This window comes from Hippopotamus amphibius, chromosome 2 (genome assembly GCF_030028045.1).
Source record: "Hippopotamus amphibius kiboko isolate mHipAmp2 chromosome 2, mHipAmp2.hap2, whole genome shotgun sequence".
In the NCBI taxonomy this organism is placed as follows: domain Eukaryota; kingdom Metazoa; phylum Chordata; class Mammalia; order Artiodactyla; family Hippopotamidae; genus Hippopotamus; species Hippopotamus amphibius.
Window position 1 is genome coordinate 35,234,052 of NC_080187.1, and position 22,948 is coordinate 35,256,999.

Sequence of the window (22,948 nt, forward strand, 5' to 3'; positions counted from 1 at the left end):
GAAGGTAGATGTAGTCACAGGTTTTTCCCGACACTCTGAATGGGGAGAGGCAAGAACACATCCACTGGTCTTTTCTCGCCTGTTTTCCTTTTGTGCTACCACCAAGATGACTCATGCTGCTGTGCTCCAGGCAAGCCCCGCAGCCTCTGTCACTGCGTGGGATGTACAGATCCGGGCATGTACTCCTCTTTTCTCCAAAGGAGGAGTCTCGGTTTAGCGTGGTTGAGGCCTCAGCTAACAATTCAGACCCAATTACACGAAACTTGCCAACAAAGGTCAGGAAGCCCAAGGAGAGGGAGTTACTGGTAAAAGAAAACCCAACAGGTTGTCAAGAGTTAACAAAACACCAGGGCTGGTACAGCCTCTGAGCTATGGTCTATGTCCTTCAGTATTCAAGCTTGGAATGCTTTGTTGGGGAGGAGTTTCTAGTGGCTAATTATTCTTAAAAGGTTACCTTGGAGGAAAACTGTTACTTTGTCCTACAGAAATATTGCACAGCCTCAGAGGCTCTTAGAGCTAGGGAGGGGTCATTTAGGGTGCTGGCTCTCAAAGTTTGCTGCCTGTTAGAATCATGGGGGTGGGGGAAAGGGTGCTTTATAAAATCCTAATGCCCAGATCCCACCCCTGACTAATGACATCAGACTCTGTGTTTTTTAAACTCTCCAGGTGCTTCCAAGTTTGCGAACCTGTGGGCCGGACCCTTACTATTGGGCCTGTGGTTGGTGGAGCTGCAGCCCCATCAGGGAGCTTATTAGAAATGCATATTCTCGAGTCCCACGTGGACCCACTGAATCAGAATCTGCATTTTAACAAGATCACCAGGTGACTTGTATGTGCGTTACAATTTGAGAAGCAGTTACTTTTCTTCAAACATTGGGCAATTGGCAACAATGGGCCCAAATTCTGTCTACCCACAGGAGTTGTGCAGTAGCTTTTCCCTTAGAGGGGCCCTCACACTCCAGTTTGCCAGAGTCCCACACCTGGATGGATTCATTAACTTCCATTACCTGCCTGGGCCCAGCCAGAATTTGAATTTTTAAAAAACTTATTATAAAATAAAATTTATCATCAGTAACACATAGTACATTCACAATGTTGTGAAGCCGTCACAACAGGACATTTTCATGACCTCAAAAGGAAACCCCATACTTATTAAGCAGTTGCTTCTCTTTTCCCTCTCCCCTCAGTCCCTGGCAACCACTAATTTGCTGTTTTGTTACTATGGGTTTGCTTATTCCAAATGTTTCATATAAAAGAAATGCATAATGTTTTCAAGGTTCATCCATGTTGTAGCACATGGCAGCACTTCCTTTTTATGGCTGAATTATATTCCTTGTATAGATATGCCACATTTTGTCTATCCATTCATCATTTGATGGACATTTGTGTAATTTCAGTCTTTTGGTTATTGTGAATAGTGCTACTATGAACATTTGTATGTAAAAGTTTTTGTTTGAACGCCTGTTTTCAGTCTTTGAGGACCTGATTTCAATTCTTTCTACCCAGGAGCGAAATTGCTGACTTAGATGGTAATTCTGTATGTTTAAGTTTTTGGAGAACAGCCAAACTGTGCCACAAGCAGCATTGTCTTACATTCCCACTAGCAATGTATGAGGATTCCAATTTCTCCACATCCTTGCCAACATCTGTTATTTTCTGTTTTTCCCCCCTCTTAATTCTAGTCATCCTAATGGGTGTGAAATGGTATCTCACTTCACTTTTGATCTGATGCTTTTCATTTGCATTTCACTAATGATGAATATCTTTTCACATACTTGTTTGGCCATTTGTATATCTTCTTTAGAAAAATATCTAAGTCCTTTGCTCATTTAACAACTGTTATTTGCCTTTTTGTTATTTAGTTGTAAAAGTTCCCTTTTCAGATACAGGTATCCCTCACTTTTCAAGTTTGCTGTATCTTACTTTGCTTTTACGAAATACCTTCATTAGTACCTGTTTTCACGTTTGTTTTGCAGTGAGCCATTATAGAGGCAGCGTGCTTTGAGAGAGACACCACCAAGCTCCTTTCCCAGGAACTGCCCTCAGCATCTTAGCATCCAGACACCATAGCTTTGAACTGTGTCTGTGAGCATCTGTGCTTTATCTTGATTTATTCTGTGCGTGTACATTTGTTATCAAGATATGTCCTAGGGTAATTGCTTCTTTGCTTTATGCCATTTTGGCTTACAAAAGGTTTCTTAGGAATGTTCTACTTTTGGGACAGCGGATGTGGAAACCTGTATATGATTTCCAAATATTTTCTCCCATTCTGTGAGTTGTCTTTTCACTTTCTTGATAGTTCCTTTGATGAACCAAAGCTTTATAATTTTTTTTTTAAATAGCTTTCTTTCTTTGTCTCTTTCTTTCCTTATGGCTGTGTTAGGTCTTTGTTGCTGCGTTCAGGCTTTTTCTAGTTGCGGTGAGTGGGGCTACTCTTCATTGCAGTGTGTGGGCTTCTCATTGTTGTGACCTCTTGTTGTGGAGCACGGGCTGTAGGCACACGGGCTTCAGCAGTTGCAGCATGGAGGCTCAATAGTTGTGGTGCACAGACTTAATTGCTCCAAGGCATGTGGTATCTTCGCGGACTAGGGCTCAAACCCGTGTCCCCTGCACTGGTAGGTGGAATCTTAACCACTGCGCCACCAGGGAAGTCCCAGAAGCTTTGAATTTTGATGAAGTTAAATATATCTAATTTTTTCTTTTGTTGCTGGTGCTTTTGGTTCATATAGAATTTGAGAGTTTATCACCTGGACAAGATCAATGGATAGGGGGAATGAACTGGGAGATTGGGATACCAAATTGTACACTCTAAATGTGTGCAGTATATTGTGTGTTAACTGTATCTCAATAAAAGTTCTTTAAAAAAGAAAAAAGAATTTGAGAGTTTATCACCTGGATGAGATCAATGGATGGGGGAATGAATTGGGACATTGGGATTGCCATATATACATTACTAATAAGAAAAAAAAATCAAATTGTACACTTTAAAAAAAAATCAATGGATAGGGCACAAGAGGAATCTGAGGGGAAAGGGAGTAGGAATGGCTTGAGGTCTCTGTCTCCAGTGCAACCAGATCCCAGCGTTTATCTGCTTTATATAAGGTCCTCCAGCTTAAATATACATATAATTGATAGATTAGAACCACTAGGTTATGCTTCTCAAACTTTAATCATTGAATATTAGTGGGAAACCTCAGTGTGCCAGCTTGCTCTAAAAACTAGTCCCAAATGGTATATGTAGTAATTAGAACTTAATGTTTTCTGGCTTCAGTTGTTTTATTTGTAATAAAGAAAAAGCATACATTTTTAGAAAATCATACAATGTTTCTTCTGCTCCATTTGCCACACTTTTGGGAAGTCAGGATTTGGCCCTAATCCAAACCGACTGTCTAGTTCGCGGCAGCTCATCCACACTGAAGAAATATTCCAAGGGAAAGGTAGCAGAGCTCATGTACACCAGCCTTGGTACCTGGTGCTGCATTGGCCTGATGTCACACAGCAAGTGAGAGTTTAAACCCAGGTGTTCTCATTTCAAATCTGAGACTCTGTGCACCTGGGCCAGGCGCTGGAAGTAGTCAGACCAATCATCTATTGATCCCTCTTGATTGGCACCGCTGTCACTACTAACTGCCATCATTTTTGGAAACTTTCTGTGTGCCAGGCATTGTGCTGAAAGGCTACATCTAATCTTCCCAACAACCATGAAAGCGGCTATGTGATTATCCTCATTTTACTACTGAAGAAACTGAACTCAGGTTAAATAACTTGCTGAGGTCACGCAGATGGCACGTGTCAGAGATAGGATTTAACCCAAGTCTGACTCCAAAGCCCATATTCTGAACCACCAAGCGAAATTATTATTTTAAAGATGACCAGGTCCCGATCACTGACGTCTACGCCGGAGCTCCCGGGTTACAAGCCAGGAGGTGTGCCCCACGCCAACGCGTGCGCAGATCCCGCCCACGCCCCTCCCTCCCTCCCCCGCGTCCTTCTCAAAATGCGCAGGTGCGCTCCCTGCCGGAGGCGGCGCTGGCAAGGCCGCGCGGAGGCGGTGGCGGAGGTGTGGCGGCGCCTTTGGCACGCTTCGGGGCGCCGATGCGCGTGCGCGGGGCGAGAGCCGCGGTCCTCTGGGGCGGTCGGAGATGGCGGCCGCCGGGGGAGCTTCGTCCGAGCCGGCGGCTTCAGAGCAGCCGGTGGAGCTGTCTGCCGCGATGCGGGCGAGCATCGAGCGGAAGCGGCAGCGGGCGCTGATGCTGCGCCAGGCCCGGCTGGCGGCCCGGCCTTATCCGGCGACGGCGGCTGCGGCTACCGGAGGTTTGGGCCTTGCCGGCGCCTGCCCCTTGTCCTTCCTGGCCGACCCGGGGCCGCGTCCTGGGTGTAGCGTCCACCCCCCTCGCGTCCGCGCGCAGACTCTCCCGCGGTCCCGGGGGCGAACCCGCTCAGCGGGCCTTGTCACAGCGGGCGACAGCTGATGCCCAGCCCAGGCCTTTCCTCCTCGCACCTGGGCAGACCAGTTGCCATCCTTGGCTTGGGGATGCAGCCTCCCTCGCCGTCGGGAGGTGCCGGCCAGTGCCTCAGCCCTGCCTCTCTGCTCTCTTCCTGCAGCTTCCACCGGTCCCAGGGGTGGTCTTTGTGTAAAGCTTTTAGACAGTGTAAAATCTGAGTCGCGGTCCTGCACCAGCTCCCTCATTCATCGGTTTAACACAGGGCGATTGAGTGCATATTCCGTAACCCGCACGGTACTTGCTACGTGCTGGGAGCGGAAAGACATGAGCTGCGGCCTTTGTGGGGCTAGCAGAGTGGCACCTGTTGTGTGCTTCACGTTCTTCCTAAGTAGCTAATTTGGTTCTCACAGCTAAGCTGGAAAATAATTAGGGCAGAGTTTGGTATCCGTGTTTTACTGAGGTGGTAACTGAGGATCATAACAGGAAAGGGGGGTTTGCTCTTTTAATCTTTGTAGTACTTTTATTTGTGTACTGTACAGTCCATTCCAGTAAGTGCAGAGGCTAATCAGGACTAGCACTCGGCGCATCTGACCCCGAGTTCAGGGCCTTTCCTTGCTCACCAGCTGCCTCTCCTGTGCTAGGCATCTCTCTCATCCTTAGGAAGAAAGACTTATTCTTGTGTGGATTTCATCTTCCCCTTCTCTTAGGGCAGCCCTTGGCTGCCTTTTTGTCTCTTTGCCTATCATGTATGTGTCTCTCATGTAATTCTCCATTGGGGTCAACTAATAATTTTCCCCAGGGAAATACAGTTTGGTTGACATGTGGTTCTTCAGGACTACCTCTATAATGTGAAGCACGTGTGTTCCTAAGCCTGTATCCACATGTGAGCAGTGGAGCACAGTCAGAGCTGTGTCATCTACTACCCCTTTTCATGAGCCAGGAGTAAGGCAGAGCGAAAAGAGCTACCTGCATGTCTTGATATTCATACTGACATTGAATCTGTAAATTTCAACCACTTTTAATGCTTCTGGTGTGATCCTTTATGGTGTTTTTTAAAATTCCTTTCCCAAGTTGAAGCATTCTAGGTCAGGACAAAAAGTTGTTCATCTGCATTGATTAATTCATATTCATGATTCCATAAAAGTTTCTAGATCTGTACTAAATGGCTGTGGAACAGGGGTTCAACATAGAGCATAAACTGGTATTAAACTAAACGTCTGATAGTGGAAAGCAGGGTAGCATGAATATTTTGTAAGATTTCTGAGGCATGTACCAAAGAACTGAACTGTGTTGTAGCATTGTATACAACCTGCCGTGCTTCACAAGTTAGCTGAGATTTTTAATCTTTCTAGTACTTTTATTTGTGTACTGTACAGTTTTCATTTTCTCTGTGTTATGACATATGCCGTGAAAAAGACTGAGAAGAACTTGCTTAGAATGTGTTGCTAAGAGTAGTGCTAAGGGCCTGGAGAAGTCACAAGGCATAGCAGTAGAGAGAAACATGGGCTTTGTTTTTGGCATGATAGGGCATTGTTCAGGATCCTACCCAAATTATGGTCTTGATTACTCCAGCTTCCTTTCTTCTTAATTCTTATTGCGCTCATGGTCATTCTAATCATTTGCTACACTATTCATGAAATCAGGATCATATTCTGGTACATTCATTGATTTCTCTCCAGTCAGTAAATATTCATGGAATGCTTAACTATTTTTCAGAATTACAGAGATAAAAGCACTCTGTCTAATGGGGGTTATAGAGAGATAAACAGGCAATATAGTAGAATATGAGAATTGCTGTTAAGAGTAGAAACAGGCTTAGTATACTCTCATCCCTTTATTTAATAGAGGAAGAAATTGGGACCAGAGAAGGGGAGTGCCTTAGCAGGATAATACCTATTAAATTTGTCTTAAAAAATTAATTATACATACATTAGTGTAAAATGTACTCATCTGAATTTTACCTGTGTGAACGTCCACGTCAATACCACAGCAATCAATGTACTGTACAGACACTTCCAGAACCTTAGAAGTTTCCCTAATGCCACTTCCTAGTCAGCCACTCACTCTCAGAAATAACAACCATTCTGACCATTTGATTAGTGTTGTCTGTTTTTGAACATCATATAAATGGAATCATACAGTTATCCTGAGAGATTCATCCATGTTGTTGCGTGTGTTGGTAGTTTGTTCATTTATATGTTCTGTAGTACTCTTTTATGTTGTACTGTAGTTTTTCTATTTTCCTTTTGATGGAAATTTGGGTTGTTTCCAGTATGGGGATATTATGAGGAAAACATTTGTGAGCATTTTTGTATATGTCTTATATGAGGTAGACATATGCACTCATTTCTATTGTGTATATGCCTAGAGCTGGAATTCTGGGTCATAGGAGAGATGTATATTTAGCTTTAGTAGGCATTGCCAAACAATGATTATATCAGTTTAAAATCTTACCAGCAATGTATGACAGTTTCAGGTGCTCCTCATCCTCATCATTTGGTATTGCCAGTCTTTTTCATTTTGGGTATTCTGGTGGGAGTGATGGTATTTCATTATGGTTTTAATTTGTATTTTCCTAAGTACTAGTGATGAGACCTTTTTCATGTGGTTACTGGCTGTTTGCATATCTTAACTTGTGAAGTTTCTTTCCAGGTCTTTTGTCTTCTTTTAAGTTGTGCTATTTGTTTTTTACTGATTTATAGAATTTCATTATGTATTCTGGATATGAGTCTTTTGTCAGATATACATATTGCAAATAGCTTCTCCCAATGTGCATCTTGTCTTTTTACTCTCATAGTGGTGTCTTTTGATGAATAGAGGTTCTTAGCTTTAATCAAATTCAATTAAGCAATTTTTCTCTTATGGTTAATACGTTTGTGTCAAGTTTAAGAAAGTTTTGGCTACCTCAAGTTCATGAAGTTATTCTCCTGTGTTTTATTCTAGAAGGTTTATTGTTTTGCCTTTTGCTTTCAAGATTTGTGATCCATTTAAAAACTGTTTTGTGTATATTGTATGAGATAGAGTCAAAGTTCATTTATTGAAAAGACCATCTTTTCCTCACTGCTTTGTGATAGTACCTTTATCATAAATCCTAGCACCATTTATTAAAAATATTATCTTTTTCTCAGTGAATTGCCTTGGAGCCTTTGTTGTAAGTTAAGTGATCAAATATGTGTAGGTCTATTTCAGGACTCTCTTCTATTACATTGGTGTCTTTGTTTGTCTTTGTTTCAGTACTACATTGTCATAATTACTGAAGCTTTGTAGTAAATCTTTAAATCTGGTAGTGTAAATGCTCCGGTTTTATTCAGGATTATCTTGGCTATTCTGTGTTCTTTGTATTTACATATAAATGTTAGATCAGCATGTCAGCTCCCATTACTCCTCCCCCTCCCCAACACACACATGCACACACACATGCTCGGGTTTTGAGTGGGATCATATTGAACCTTTAGGTAAATTTAGGGAGAATTGACGTTGATTTCTTAGTGGTGTTTTCAGTATAGAGGTTTTTACACATCTATTCCTAGGTATTATTTCTTAATTCTAATTGTTTCTTGTGGATATTCTATATACATAATCACATCATGTATAAATAAATACTATTTTACTTCTTTCCAACCTTTATGCCTGTCTTGTTTTCTTGCCATAGCACAATGGGTGGGACCTTCAGTATAATGTTGAATAGAAATGGTAATAGTGGACATCCTTGTTTTGTTGGATATATGTTAAATTTTTAAACGTTCCCGTTTATGCACAAGGGCTTACCTAGTTTATTTGTTGACCACTCTTACTTTCTGTAGGCATGGCTAATGTAAAAGCAGCCCCAAAGATAATCGACACTGGAGGAGGCTTTATTCTGGAAGAGGAGGAGGAAGACGAACATACAATTGGAAAAGTTGTTCATCAACCAGGTAAAGTGTGTTTTCAGAAAATAGATGCCTAGATTGGTCATTTTGAGTAACATGCATAATTCTTTGCAAACTGATATTCAAAAATGCCACACTGAGTCTAGTCAGTGAGCAGGTTGGCTTTATAAGAGTGATGAAATTTGGCAGTTTTGCTAGTAGATTAAAAATTAAACAAATTTAGCAATGATTTATTTAACATGTGGTTTGTGTACTTAGGGTTGATGCCCTCTGTTTTATAATAGGAAGGCTGATAGAATAAATACTTAAAGTTATCTTGATAGGCTGAAATGAGCGAGTTGAATGCAAGAGGTAAAATTTAGGACCTTCTTTTATTTATGTTTAAAGGAAAAAAGTGGTCTGTAAAGTATAAGATAGGGAGGACTGCCATAAAAAGAATAATAACTATTACCTAAGGTTAGAGTTTTGGTAAGTCACATATATTTATATCCATCCATCCTCTGGACAAGGGTACTTTCAGTCTTTGAAAAAGATAGTTTTATTTGATCATAAGTTTGAAGCCAGTACTGTAATATAACAGCTTGAAAAGCATATTCCAGTTTTGGTTGCAGCATTAGAAGTGTTGTGTATTCATCAAGGTGGGTAATGATCATGTTCTAGTCTGTGTGTGTCTAAACTATTGTTTTCAGAAGCTGAGACCTAAAGGATTAAAATATTTATTTTCAGTTTGGGTGCCATATTTTATGAGGGCTGTTGACAGGTGTATATGTCCAAAGCAGGATGGTCAAAATGGAAAACATTGAAATTGGCATGTGAGGAACAGTTGTCAAAACTGGTTACGTTTAACCTAGAAACAATTCAGCTGCCTGCAAATGTAAGAAGTATTCCTCTGTGGAAGACAGGTTATACTTACTGTGATTTGCTTTGGAGGGCAGAACTTGGAACAGTGCGTGACAATTATAGTGAGGGAGATTCTAGCCCAGTATAATGAACGTATACTTTGTACTAAACAGAGTGTTGGCACATAAATCATGTGAGCCTAACCATGTGAAGTGCTGCTTCTAAATAGGAAAGCATTGGAGGGGTTCAGAGATTTAGAGGCCAGCTGAGCAGGATACTGTAGAAAAAGCCTGCACCAGGAGGGAAAGCATTGTTTTCAGTGATCTGTAAAGTCCTTACGATTGTATGGATATGAAGACTCACCGTTAACTATTGGTCACTCTGTCCTTTGCTGAGGGCAGTGTCCCCTGGACCCCTTGCAGCATGCCTCCACCAAGGATTTCTTTGTTAATTTTAAAGACAGTCTATTTCTGCAACATAGCTGAGAAAAATCAAAATAATTTATTTGGGTCATTAAGTTTTGCTGTCTATAAAACAGAGCCTATCAGATGCTTTTAGAATCTCGAACAGGGTTCATCAGAATCACTGGGAAGACTTTGTTAAAACACAGATTGCGGGGCCACATCCCTAGAACTTCTTCTGATTTAGTAGGTCTTAGGTAGGGCCTGGGCATTTGCTTCTAACAAGTTCCTAGGTGATGCTGATGCAGCAGGCCCAGGGGCCACACTTTGACAACGTCTGGTCTAGATAATTAAACCCACTGTGTACTCTGGGACTGCAGGGGATGCAACCATGTGGAGAGAATAGTATGTAACAGTGACTGACGTTACTGTTCATATTGTCTTTTTAAAAAATTATTTATTTTTAAAAATTGTGATAAAATATACATAACATAAAATTTACAATTTTAACCTTTTTTTAAAAAAGGATTTATTTTTGGTTGCGTTGGGTCTTTGTTGCTGTGCACGAGCTTTCTCTGGTTATGGCGAGTGGGGGCTATTCATTTCGGTTTGCAGGCTTCTCATTGCAGTGGCCTTTCTTGTTGCAGAGCACGGGCTCTAGGCACTCAGGCTTCGGTAGTTGTGGTGCACATCTCAGTAGTTGTGGCTCATGGGCTCAGTAGTTGTGGCTCTTGGGCTCTCGAGTGCAGGCTCAGTAGTTGTGGTACACAGGTTTATTTGCTCCGTGGCATGTGGGATCTTCCTGGACCAGGGATCAAATCTGTGTCCCCTGCATTGGCAGGAGAATTCTTAACCACTGTGCCACCAGGGAAGTCCCAGGTTTAACCTTTTAAAGCATATGTTTAGTGGCCTTAAGTACATTCATGTTGTTGTGCAACTATTGCAAGCATCCATTTCCAGAATTTTTTCATCATCCAAAACTGAAACTTTGTCCCATTAAACAATAACTTCCTGTGCAAACATTTTGATGCATTGTCTTTAAGACTTTTGTGAATGAGAATGTAATATTTTTCTTTTATAAAAATATCATTAAGAGCATTTCCCTGTTTCTTAAATATTCTTTCAGAACTTTTTAATGGCTACATAATACTCCATTTGATGGCTGTACCATGATTCATTTAAATGCTGCTGTTTTGTTTATTTCTTTCCTGTATTCTAATCATTATTACTGCAGTGAGTATATTTGGAGGTAAACTTTTGTCCAGCTCTCTGATTCATAGCAGTAAGGTAACATATTTTTAAAAAGTTAAATTAACATTGATGGAAGGAGTAAACAACCTAAAAGCAAACAAACAAAGGGACAGATTTTTCCAAATGAAATGATCATGTTGAAGAGGGGGAGGACAGAAAAAACTTGTTCAGATATTTATGAGCATGGTATTTGACAGTGTATCCTCAGTTTGAGGTGGGTGGGGTAAGAAGGAAATCACAGAATTCCTGAACTCATTTTATAGAGTGATATGAATGAAGCAATTTTGAAACTATTTTAGACGTATTATTGGCTCAAGCAGATGAATATATTTCTTGATGTTGGGAGCCAGGGTTCTCTTTGTGGAAGAAAAGGCATACAAATACAGAATGGGAGAAGGCAAGAATCCAACCCTGTGGGGATGGATTAAAATTGGCATTATCAATGTGAACTCATGATTTCTAAAACATGTATATGTGTATGGATGTAGAGATGTACATGTAAACTAATAAATGAATTCAGTAAAGTTGCAGGAAGCAAAATCAATATATAGAAATCTGTTACATTTTGTACACTACTAATGAACTATCAGAAAGAGAAATTAAGAAAACAGTCCCATTTACAATTGCCTGTTTATCACAAAGAATAAAATACATAGGAGTAAATTTAACCAAGGAGGTGAAATACTTGTACACTGAAAACTACAAGATGTGGATGAAAGAAATGGAAGAAGACACAAATAAATGGAAAGACATTCTGTGCTCCTGGATTAGAAGAACTAATATTGTTTAAACATCCATAGTACCTAAAGCTATCTACAGAATCAGTGCAGTCCCTATCAAAATTCTAATGGTACTTTCCCACAGAAATAGAACAAACAATCCTAAAATTCACACAGAACCACGAAAGACCCTGAATGGCCAGAACAATCTTGAGAAAGAAGAACAGAGCTGGAGACCTCATGTTCCCTGATTTCAAATTATATTTCAAAGCCATCGTAATGAAAACAGTATGGTATTGGCATAAAAAGACACATCGATCAATGGAACAGAAGAGAGAGCCAAGAAATAAACCTACATACATGGTCAGTTAATTTATGACAAAGGAGCCAAGAATATGCAATAGGGAAAGGACAGTCTTTTCAATAAATGGTGTTGGGAAAACTGGACAGTCACATGTAAAAGAATGAAACTGGGCCACTGTCTTACATCATACAAAATAACTCAAAATGGATTAAAGACTTAAACGTAAGACAAACCATAAAACTCCTAGAAGAAAACAGATGAAAAGCTCCTTGACATCGGTCTTGGCAATGATATTTTTGGATATGACACCAAAAACAGGCAACAAGAGCAAATTTTTTTTTTTTTTTTAATAGCTGTGGCACATGGGCTTAGTTGCTCCGTGGCATGTGGAATCTTCCCAGAGTAGGGCTTGAACCCATGTCCCCTGCCTTGGCAGGCAGATTCCCAACCATTGCGCCACCTAGGAAGTCCAGCAAAATTGTTAAACAAGTGGGACTACATTAAATTAAAAAGCTTCTGCACAGCAAAGGAAACCTTTGAGAAGGCCACTAATTGAATGGGGGAAAATATTTGCAAATCGTACATCTGCTAAGGGATTAGTGTGCAAAATATATAAAGAACTCCTACAACTCAGTAGCAAAAAACCAAACAATCTGATTTAAAAATGAGTAAATGATCTGAATAGACATTTTTCCAGAGAAGACGTACAGATGACCAGTATGTACATGGAAAGATGCTCAGCATCACTGATCATCAGGGACATGCAAATCAAACCACAGTGAGCTATCACCTCACATCTGTTAGAATGGTAGTTACCAAAGAGACAAAAAATAACAAGCGTTTGTGAGCATGTGGACAGAAGGAACCCTTGTAAATGTAAATTAGCGCAGCCACTATGGAAATCAGTATGGAAGTTCCTCAAAAAATTAGAACTACCATATAATCCAGCAATCCAACTTCTGGGTATTTATCCAATGAAAATGTAAACACTAACTCGAAAAGATATATGCACCCGCATGTTTGTTGCAGCATTAGGTACAGTAACCAGATATGGAAACAATCTAAGTGTTGTGTGGTTAAATGGTTAAAGAAATCATTCATGGATGAATGATTAAAGAAAGTGTGTGTGGGGCGGGGAGAGAGGGGGTATATACATACAATGGAATATTATTCAGCCATAAGAAAGAATGAAATCTTGCCATTTGTGACAACATAGATGGACCTTGAGGGCATTATTTTAAGTGAAGTAAGTCAGAAAAGGATAAATACCATATGATCTCACTTATATGTGGAATCTAAAAACAAAAACCTCCCAAACTCACAGAACAGATTGTTGGTTGCCAGAGTGGGGAGGAGGGATGTAGGTGAAATGTTTGAAGTGGGTCAAGAGATACAAACTTCCAGTTTGTCATGGGGAAGTAACGTACAGCATGGTAACTATAGTTAATAATACTGTATTACGTATTGAAAGTTGCTGAGACTAGATCTTAAAAATTCTTTTGTTTTTCAAGTATTCTGATTCTTTTGGCTCTGAGTCTTATTTTCTTAACTTTTAAAAAAAATTTATTTGGCTGCATCAAGTCTTAGTTGTGGTGTGTGGGATCTATCTTGGCAGTGCGCAGGCTCTTCCTTGTGCACACAGGCTTCTCTCTAGTTGTGGTGCGGCAGGCTCCAGAGCCTGTGGGCTCAGTAGTTGCAGCATGCGGGCTCTCTGGTTGTGGTGCATGGGCTTCAGAGTGTGCGGGCTCTTTAGTTGTGGTTCGCAGGCTCAAGAGTGTGCGGGTTCAGTAGTTGTAGCACATGGGCTGTCTAGTTGTGGTGCACAGGCTCTACAGTGTGCAGGCTCAGTAGTTGAGGCACAAAGGCTTAGTTGCCCTGTGGCATGTGGGATTTTAGTTCCCCGACCAGGGATCGAACCTGTGTCCCCTACATTGGAAGGTGGATTCTTAACCACTGGACCACCAGGGAAGTCCCCTTAAAAATTGTTATGATAAGAAGTGTTGCTGTATGGTGATGAATGTTAACTAGACTTACTGTGGTTTTTATTATGTAATATATACAATTGTTGAATTATTATGTTGTACACCTGAAACTATTATAATGTTATGTAAATTATACCTCAATTAAAAAAAGTGTACATGTGCATGTATGAGTATTTGTGTGTCTGTATGTACCTATATTTCCTAGCTCTGTCCACAGAAACGGCCATGAAGCAGAGGTAGCTCAGTAGCAATGAGCGCAGCTGGTGTCCAGATCTTGGATGTTTCCACTAAAAGGAGCCAGGGCCCTGTGGAGAAATAGCTGATTCCAGGGTTGGGGCAGGATGGCTACAAGATGAGCTTGGAACATCTTGTAATGCCAGAAAATGTATGTATTCAAAAAGTGATAGAAGCATGTTAAAGAGGCATTAGAATCAGCTTGAAGGGGCTTCCACGGGCCAAATTTGAGACCGTTTGAACACTGAAGTAATTAATGACACCATTGAAATAGTAGGAATCAGTGAGCCTGTGTCAATAATAAATATGTTAGTGAATGAATGAATGCGGGACGGGGGGAAGGCTCTTGCTTACAATAGACTGGCAATTTCCAAATGGTACATGTAAAGGGAGTGATAGAGTTGAAAAATCATCTTTATGTATATTTAAAATTTTCCATTATAAAAAATTTTTAAAATTAGGAAAACATATGCACATTTTATGGTTTTTGATTAATAATACTATGCAGTAGCCTCCTAATTAGTATTTTTTTTGATTAAAAAAATTTATTTGTTGGCTGCATTGGGTCTTCATTGCTGCACGTGGGCTTTCTCTAGCTGTGGTGAGTGGGGGCTACTCTTTGTTGCAGTGCACAGGCTTCTCATTGTGGTGGCTTTTCTTGTTGCGAAGGAGCACAGGCTCAGTAGTTGTGGCGCACAGGCTTAGTTGCTCCGAGGCATGTGGGATCTTCCCAGACCAGGGATCAAACCTGTGTCCTCTGCGTTGGCAGGCAGATTCTTTACCACTGTGTCACCAGGGAAGTCCCCTAATTACTATTTCTGACTGCAGTTTCTCTCCATTCTAATGCATTCCAGTAACCAGTTTTTTGAAGATACCTCTTTGACTGTATTTTTAGTTTTTCCCTTTATCTATAGCTGTGCCCCTCTAATATTTCAGAAAGGAGAGTGATTTTTTTGTTAGAGTTTGGAGATTAGTGAGATTGAGGAGTGCTAGAATATTGACTGACCTTTTGTTGGAAGTAGGTAAGGCAAGGCAGTGATAGACATATGTTGAACAAATCATGAACAGATGACAACTCCATTTGTCTTCCTGTTGGGACTTGTGGCAGTTCTCAGAGTTGAGGCTTGGCAGTAGCAATGATCCTAAAAACTTATGAGTAAAGCTTTCAGACTTGCTGAGGAAAAAAAAAATAATTCTGTAGGATAAAGATCCTTAGTTAGGTATTTGAAATCTTAAAAAAAAAAAAAAAAAAAAAATCCTCCTGTAGCCTACCTAGAGTAGTTTCTGTGCTGGGTATTGAGGATGTATAGCTAAATACAATCTCTGCCCTCAAGAGATTTCCAATGTAGTGGTTGAGACAGATGAAGAGGAAGCTGTTTACTCTGTTGGTAGGGGATGGAATGGAGGGAAAGAAAAAGTTTCCCATTTGCAAGTGAGTTCTGTATTGTCTCTCTTCTACTGTTGTCTTGCTCTTTACTGCTCTTTTCTGTGTTATATGTTAGTGTCTGTCTCCCTTATCTGTAAGCAGCTCCCCCACCTCCCTCCTACCTTGAGACTAATCTTTGTACTCTCAACAGTACTGTGGTAGGCCGAATAATGGCCCCCAAAGATGTCCATGTCGTAATCATCCTGGAACCTATGAATTTATTACCTTACAGAGCAAAAGGGGACTTTGCAGATATGATTAAGGTTAAAGACCTTGAGAGGGGGAGATTATTCTGGGTTATCCAGCTGGGCCCAGTGTAATCACAATGTTCCTTAAGAGTAGAAGAGATAGGGGTGGGTGTGGTTATGTGACTGTTGATTTCCTCTTTTATAGTTGTTAGCATTTGCCTTATGCATTGAGGTGCTCCTATATTGGGTGCACATATATTTATAATTGTTATATTTTCTTCTTGGATTGATCCCTTTATCATTATGTAGTGTCCTTCCTTGTCTCTTGCAACATTTCTTTATTTTAATGTTTATTTTATCAGATATGAGTATTGCTACTCCAGCTTTCTTTTGATTTCCATTTGCGTGGAATATCTTTTTCCATCCCCTCACTTTCAGTCTGTATGTGTCCCTAGGTCTGAGGTGGGTCTCTTGTAGACAGGATATATATGGGTCTTGTTTTTGTATCCATTCAGCCAGTCTGCGTCTTTTGGTTGGAGCATTTAACCCATTTACATTCAAGGTAATTATCGATATGTATGTTCCTATTACCATTTTCTTAATTGTCTTGGGTTTGATTTTGTAGGTCCTTTTCTTCTCTTGTGTTTCCCACTTGGAGAAGTTCTTTTAGCATTTGTTGTAGGGCTGGTTTGGTGGTGCTGAATTCTCTTAGCTTCTGTTGTCTGGGGAATCTGAATGAGATCCTTGCTGGGTAGGGTATTCTTGGTTGTAGGTTCTTCACTTTCATCACTTTAAATATATTGTGCCATTCCCTTCTGGCTTGCAGAGTTTCTGTGAGAAATTAGCTGTTAACCTTATGGGAATTCTCTTGTATGTTATTTGTTGTTTTTCCCTTGTTGCTTTTAATAATTTTTCTTTAAGTTTTTGTCATTTTGACTACTATGTGTCTTGGTGTGTTTCTCCTTGGGTTTATCCTGCCTGAGATTCTCTGCACTTCCTGGACTTGGGTGGCTATTTCCTTTCCCATGTTAGGGAAGTTTTTGACTATAATCTCTTCAAATATTTTCTTGGGTCCTTTCTCTCTCTCTTCTCCTTCTGGGACTCCTGTAATATGAATGTTGGTGCATTTAATGTTGTCCCAGAGGTCTCTTAGGCTGTCTTCATTTCTTTTCATTCTTTTTTCTTTGTTCTGTGGCAGTGATTTCCACCATACTGTCTTCCAGGTCACTTAATCGCCCTTCTGCCTCAGTTAATCTGCTATTGGTTCCTTCTAGTGTATTTTTCATTTCAGTTATTGTGTTGCTTATCTCTGTTCTTTAATTCTCCTAGGTCTTTGTTAAACATTTCTTGCATCTTTTTGAACTTTGCATCCAGTCTTTTTCCGGGGTCCTGGATCATCTTCACTGTCATTATTCTGAATTCTTTTTCTGCAAAGGTGCCTATCTCCACTTCATTTAGTTGTTTTTCTGGGGTTTTAGCTTGTTCCTTCATCTGGTACAAAGTCCTCTGCCTTTTCATTTTGTCTGTCTTTCTGTGGTTGTGGTTTTTGTTCTGCAGGATTATAGTTCTTCTTGCTACTGCTGTCTGCCCTTTGGTGTATGAGGCTATCTAAGAGGGTTGTGCACGCATCCTGATGGGAGGGACTGGTGGTGGGTAGAGCTGGGTGTTGCTCTGGTGGGCAGAGCTCAGTAACACTTTAAAACCTTAATTTGCTTGTCTGCTAATGGGTGGGGCTGAGTTCCCTCCCTGTTGGTTGTTTGGCTTGAGGCAACCCAGCACTGGAGCTTACAGGCTCTTTGGCAGGGCTAATGGTGGACTTTAGGAGGGTTCACATGAATGAGTCCTTCCCAGAACTTCTGCTGCCAGTGTTCTTGTCCCCGCTGTGAGCCACAGCCACAGCCACCCCCTGTCTCTGCAGGAGACCCTCCAACACTAGCAGATAGGTGTGGTTCAGTCTCCATTGGGGTCACTGCTCTTTCCCCCCAGGTCCTGATACGCACACTACTTTGTGTGTGCCCTCCAAGAGTGGAGTCTCTGTTTCTTCCAGTCCTGTGGGATATCCTGCAGTCAGATCCTGCTGGCTTTCAAAGTCTGATTCTTTGGGGATCCCTGCTCCCGTTGCCGGACCCCCAGACTGGGAAGCCTGAGGTGGGGCTCAGAACCCTCACTTGAGTGGGTGGACTTCTGTGGTGTAACTGTTCTCCAGTTTGTGAGTCGCCCACCCAGTGGTTGTGGGATTTGATTTTGTTGCGATTGCGCCCCTCCTGCCACCTCATTGCGGCTTCTCCTTCGTCTCTGGATGTGGGGAGTCTTTTTTGGCGAGTTTCAGTGTCTTCCTGTCGATGATTGTTCAGCAGTTAGCTGTGATTCTGGTGCTCTTGCAAGAGGGAGTGAGCGCATGTCCTTCTACTCCACCATCTGGAACCAGTCTCAGGAGTGTGTGTTATTATGGAAGAAGCCATAGTGATACAAGTTGCTGGCTTTGAAGATGGAGAAAGGGAGTCATGAGTCAAGGAATGCAGGTGGCCTCTAGAAGCTGGAAATGGCAGGATAATAGATTGCCCCCCCCAAAACCTCCAGAAAGGAGTGCAACCCTGCCAACACCTTGACTTTAGCCCACTGAGACCTGTGTCAGACATATGAACTACAGATCTGTGAGAAAATGAACTTGTGTTATTTTAGCCAGTAAGTTTGTGGTAACTTGTTATAGCAGCAATACAAAAGTAATACAAGTATCCTACTGTGGTTTGAGTTAAAAAGTACTGGATAAGTTGATAATTTTTTCCTTTATATTATTTCCTTTTAAATTTATTTCAGGTAAATGTAAGATTACTTAAGGTTTTATGTTGTCTTTAACAGAAATATATTTATATCAGGCGTAAAATACATGTGGTAAGCTAATAAAATAGAGGAAACTGTGTTCTCATCCCAAAAGAAGGAAACTTAAAGGTTCAATGTTCCTTTCTTTAGGACCTGTTATGGAATTTGATTACGTTATATGTGAAGAATGTGGTAAAGAATTTATGGATTCTTATCTTATGAACCACTTTGATTTGGCAACTTGTGATAATTGCAGGTAATTTTTATTTCAGAGCATGTTATAAATTACTAAAATTTAATGTTTGCATGTAGGTTTAGGACCAAACAATAATTAGATCCATTTGGATTTAATATTTTCTTAGTAATTATGTTTTTTGTGTTGCAAGTTTCCTAAAATTTCTGTTTTCCATTTGCTGAAGAAATACAGGAAGAATGTGCTTATCAAAGTTACACCACATAAATAGGAAAGATGCCCCTGGTTCTACCATAGATATATGGGGCGTGGGCAGAGGGGCAGGCCTTAACTCTCTCTCAATAGTAGGTTCCTAACCCTTCTCTCCCCCCAGCCCCTAAGCATCCCTTTCTTTCTTTCTTTTTTTTTTCTTTTTTGACCACTGTGTGTTGATACCTTGGTCAGAGGACTGGCACCTTCAATGAGAGGAGGGAAGTATAACCCCTCCAGCCACTCTCCTGGTACTCAGAACACCTTTCCATTAATTTTCTGCTCTCCTTAATTGGCAGGGAAGAGATTAGATGAGGAAAAAAATCACATGCTTCTGTCATTCTTTTTCTTCTGCTAGCCTTTATCTCTTTTTATATCACTGCAGAATATTCCTCACTCCACTTGGTTCTCCTGTCCCTGCTGCTTACCTCAGCCAAATCCTGTGTTGGTGTCTTTACACCTGAAGATCCCACCTTGGATTCTTACTTAGCCCTCTTCTCTGTTCCCTGTCCCCACTTCTTGTATGTACAGTCCCAGAGCAACTGCTCACACACCTAGTGGACCTGCTCTTTCAGAGTCCCTGCCGAAGACATTGAGAGCCATCACCATTGACTGGTTGCTAAGTAGTATCCTCAGGAGACAGAATGGGAGATGTTTCAGGCCTCGTGATAAGATCTGTGATGCGAAATGTTCTGGTACCCATTGGAATTATAAACTGTATTCCCAGTGACATAACAGTGTCGTTGATGCACACAGTGGTTAAGGTCCACAGTGTTATCACTCTCCTTAAGGTACAGATAGTGTTCGGGAACTAAATTATCACACATAACCTTATTTCCGTGAGAAAATAGAAGCAACTAATTATCAATTTAAAGAACGTTATGTAGTAGTCTGGGAAGAAAATTACTTTTGAAATTTAAACATAGGAATATAACCCTGTAATCTGTTTTTTCAGCATCTTCAACAATTACAGAATTAGTACAAGGGTGAGTCAAAAATTATCTGTACTCTAGTTATATTAAAACTTCTGTTGGCCGCACTGTCTTATCAGCGCTTTCTGTTCAAGGCTACTGTCTCCCCAGTCACTGCTCTGCAGGTGTGAGTGTGTTACATCAGTTCATTTGTAACTGTGATGTGAGCAGAAATGGATGCCCCACTTGAGATTTGCATAAAAGAAGAGCAGTGTGCAGTGATCCTTTTTTTTGTGGTCTGAGGGTGTACCTGGTACCGTTATTTATCAAAGACTTTGTGCGCAATATGGAGAAAGTGTTTTGTTGCAAAGAAGGTAACCTGTAGTCCTGACCTTGCCACATTGGACTTTCACCTGTTTGGTCCCCTGAAAGCATCCCTACGAGGACAGAGATTCACTGCTGATGAAGAAGTGAAGATAGCGGTGCATTCGTGGCTCACAGCTCAGCCTAAAACATTTTTTAATGAGGGAATATGAGAGCTTGTTGACAGATGGACAGAGTGTATTGAAAAGCAAGGAGATTTTTTCGAAAAATGATGTATTTGTCTTTTTCTAAAAGTTAATTAAAATAAATTCTACACCCAGAGTGCAGATCATTTTTGACTCACCGTCGGTACAGTGTAGTTTACCTGTCCCCTCCTTTGGTTTATATAAAGTTATTCCCAATTATAACCCCCCCCCCACCTGTCCGATACCTTCTTTTCAGTGTTCACCATTTCAGTAGAGGCCAACTTCATTCATTGGCTGTTTATCCCATGTTTAATTCCAGATCTATTTGGGTCTATGTTTAAACCATATCCTGAATCCATCCATTTGTCATCCTCTGTACCGTTACTGCCTTAGACTGGGCCCTATCATCTCTTGCCTGGACCACTGCAGTAGTAGTCTTATAACTGCCCGCTTCCCCTACTTTTGCACCATTAGTCTTTTCTCCATTTAGCATTTTACTCAAAACTCTTTAATGGTTTCTAATCCATTTAGAATAAAATTGTCTTCACCATTGCTTACAAGACCCCTGTCTGTCTCTGACTTTGTCTCCCATCACTCCTCACGATCACTTACTTGAAGCATTCTGGTCACACTGGTCTGCTTTGCTTGCTGCAAAGCACATTCCTGTCCTAGAGTCTTTGCGGTTGCTCTTCTTTTTGCTAGAATGTTCTTTCTCTAGCTCTTCAGAATGTTTTCTGACTTCTTAAGGGCTCTGCTAAATGTTCCCTCATCAGTGGCCCTCTCTGGTTACCCATTCTCTCTGAAAATTTCTGTTACTTTGCCATGCTTTATGTACCCTTATAGCACTTTTATCTGTCATTATGTTTGCTTATTGACTGTCTTCTCCTAACTATAATGTAAGTTTCATGAAAACAAGGCTTTGTTTTATTCTTTGCTCTATTCCTAGTGTCTCGAACAACACCTAGCATGTAGATGGAGAACAAATGAATGAGAAGAGCTATGTAATTGCCTTTGTCTTCATTTTTACCTGGGCTTTGAAAAAGCTCAGAGCTACTTGGAAACTCAGCTGTGCTTGGTGCAGTTGAACCTTGCATATTTATATTCCTTATATCCTGCCCATCCTGACTTTAAGCTTTATATTTTCTTACTCATTGAGTCTTAGTTCTCATTTGTATTTGCTGTACTCATGCAAGTCATTTTAAATACTTTGTGGAAAAGATGGACTTTAAATAAGTAAGAAGAAATTCTTAAAATGTTAAATAACATGGGTCTGCTGCTAATATAAATAGCTTCTCTGAACTAGTAAAAGAAAGTATTTTTCTGTTGGAATTTGTATGCTGCTAATTTGATCATGCAAGTTTCAGGAAAAAGTATTTTATATGTTTCTTTGGCATGTGTGCCCCTAGGTTTTGGGGCTATTTGAAAATTTAATTTATTTAAAATAACTATATAATGGACTTAATCTGTTTTCAGAGATGCTGATGATAAACACAAGCTTATAACTAAAACAGAAGCAAAAGAAGAATACCTTCTGAAAGATTGTGATTTAGAAAAAAGAGAACCAGCTCTTAAATTTATTGTGAAGAAGAATCCTCATCATGCACAGTGGGGTGATATGAAACTCTACTTAAAATTACAGGTCTCTGATAAATATATTCCGTCATTTTAAATCCTTGGTCAGATGAAGTTTTAACAATGAACTGGTTATCATTAGTTTAGTTTTTACCTACAGAGAGTTAAAAAGATCCTTTTCATTTTTCTGTTTTGCATGAGTCATAGTCATACATAATGACATTTAGTAACATGTTTACTTATGCTTTTTGATGTGGCACTTTGGAGCAAATGTATTACTGTTGGGTGTTGTTAGGAGTACAATTTGGAAATAAAAAAGCTTGAAATAGGCGTCAGCCCATGTTTCCCTTGTCTACCTATCCCCTAGATAAAATCATAAAAAAAAAAAAAATTTAGGAATTTCACAAATGCCTAAAATCTAACAACTTCCTTGTATCTACCCCAGAATGATACAAATATCATAATATTATTTTTGTGCCATTATATAAAAAATATTGGGAGGCATTGCTTTAGAGGACATTTTGATTGGAATATACTAGAAAATCCTAGTATCTTTTGATAAAGAAGGCACATTGTAAAACCAAACATATACTGAATTTTCATTGAACGTAAGACACTGTTGTTTAAAAGATTCGCCATTATTTTATGTAACATTAAAAATGAAAAAATGCTGCTAATTAAACTGACCCAATGCTGTCTTATCACTTGGTGCTTTTATTTTACTGAAAGAGTGCCGTTAGACTTAGTATAGGTTTTTTTGTCTTCTAAATCATGCTTGTGTGTACATAAAAAGGAAAATGCAAGTACCACAGATTTATTAAGGTATTCCTAAACTTCCTTACCTTCAGAGTCCAATTCTTCTGAACCACTTTTTGACTCAGGGTTGTTAAAGTACCATTAAGTACATGAGTGATCCAGCATTTTCAGGGATGTTAAATTGTAGAAAATGTGATGTTTTATAATTTATGAAATAACAGTATATCACTTGATGCTAAGAAATTTCAGTTTGGCTTTATTGATTGATATTTTGGTCCC

At 40.2% G+C, this 22,948-nt stretch overlaps 1 protein-coding gene across 6 annotated transcripts in view; it reads left to right on the top strand.

The window, feature by feature from the left end:
• The window catches only part of XPA (XPA, DNA damage recognition and repair factor), a 182,921-nt gene that overhangs the window by 147,932 nt on the left and 12,041 nt on the right, over nt 1-22,948 (top strand). For 4 of the 6 annotated variants that reach the window (XM_057720167.1, XM_057720165.1, XM_057720166.1 and 1 more), the window contains 3 exons: nt 8,249-8,359; nt 18,630-18,735; nt 21,815-21,980. In XM_057720167.1, the coding sequence (XP_057576150.1) occupies nt 8,251-8,359; nt 18,630-18,735; nt 21,815-21,980 (381 nt within the window). In that variant the 5' untranslated portion in view covers nt 8,249-8,250. Of the gene's footprint in view, nt 1-4,019; nt 4,315-8,248; nt 8,360-18,629; nt 18,736-21,814; nt 21,981-22,948 lie in introns of those variants that run through there. The other 2 variants (XR_009051178.1, XM_057720163.1) reach the window with 2 other exon arrangements.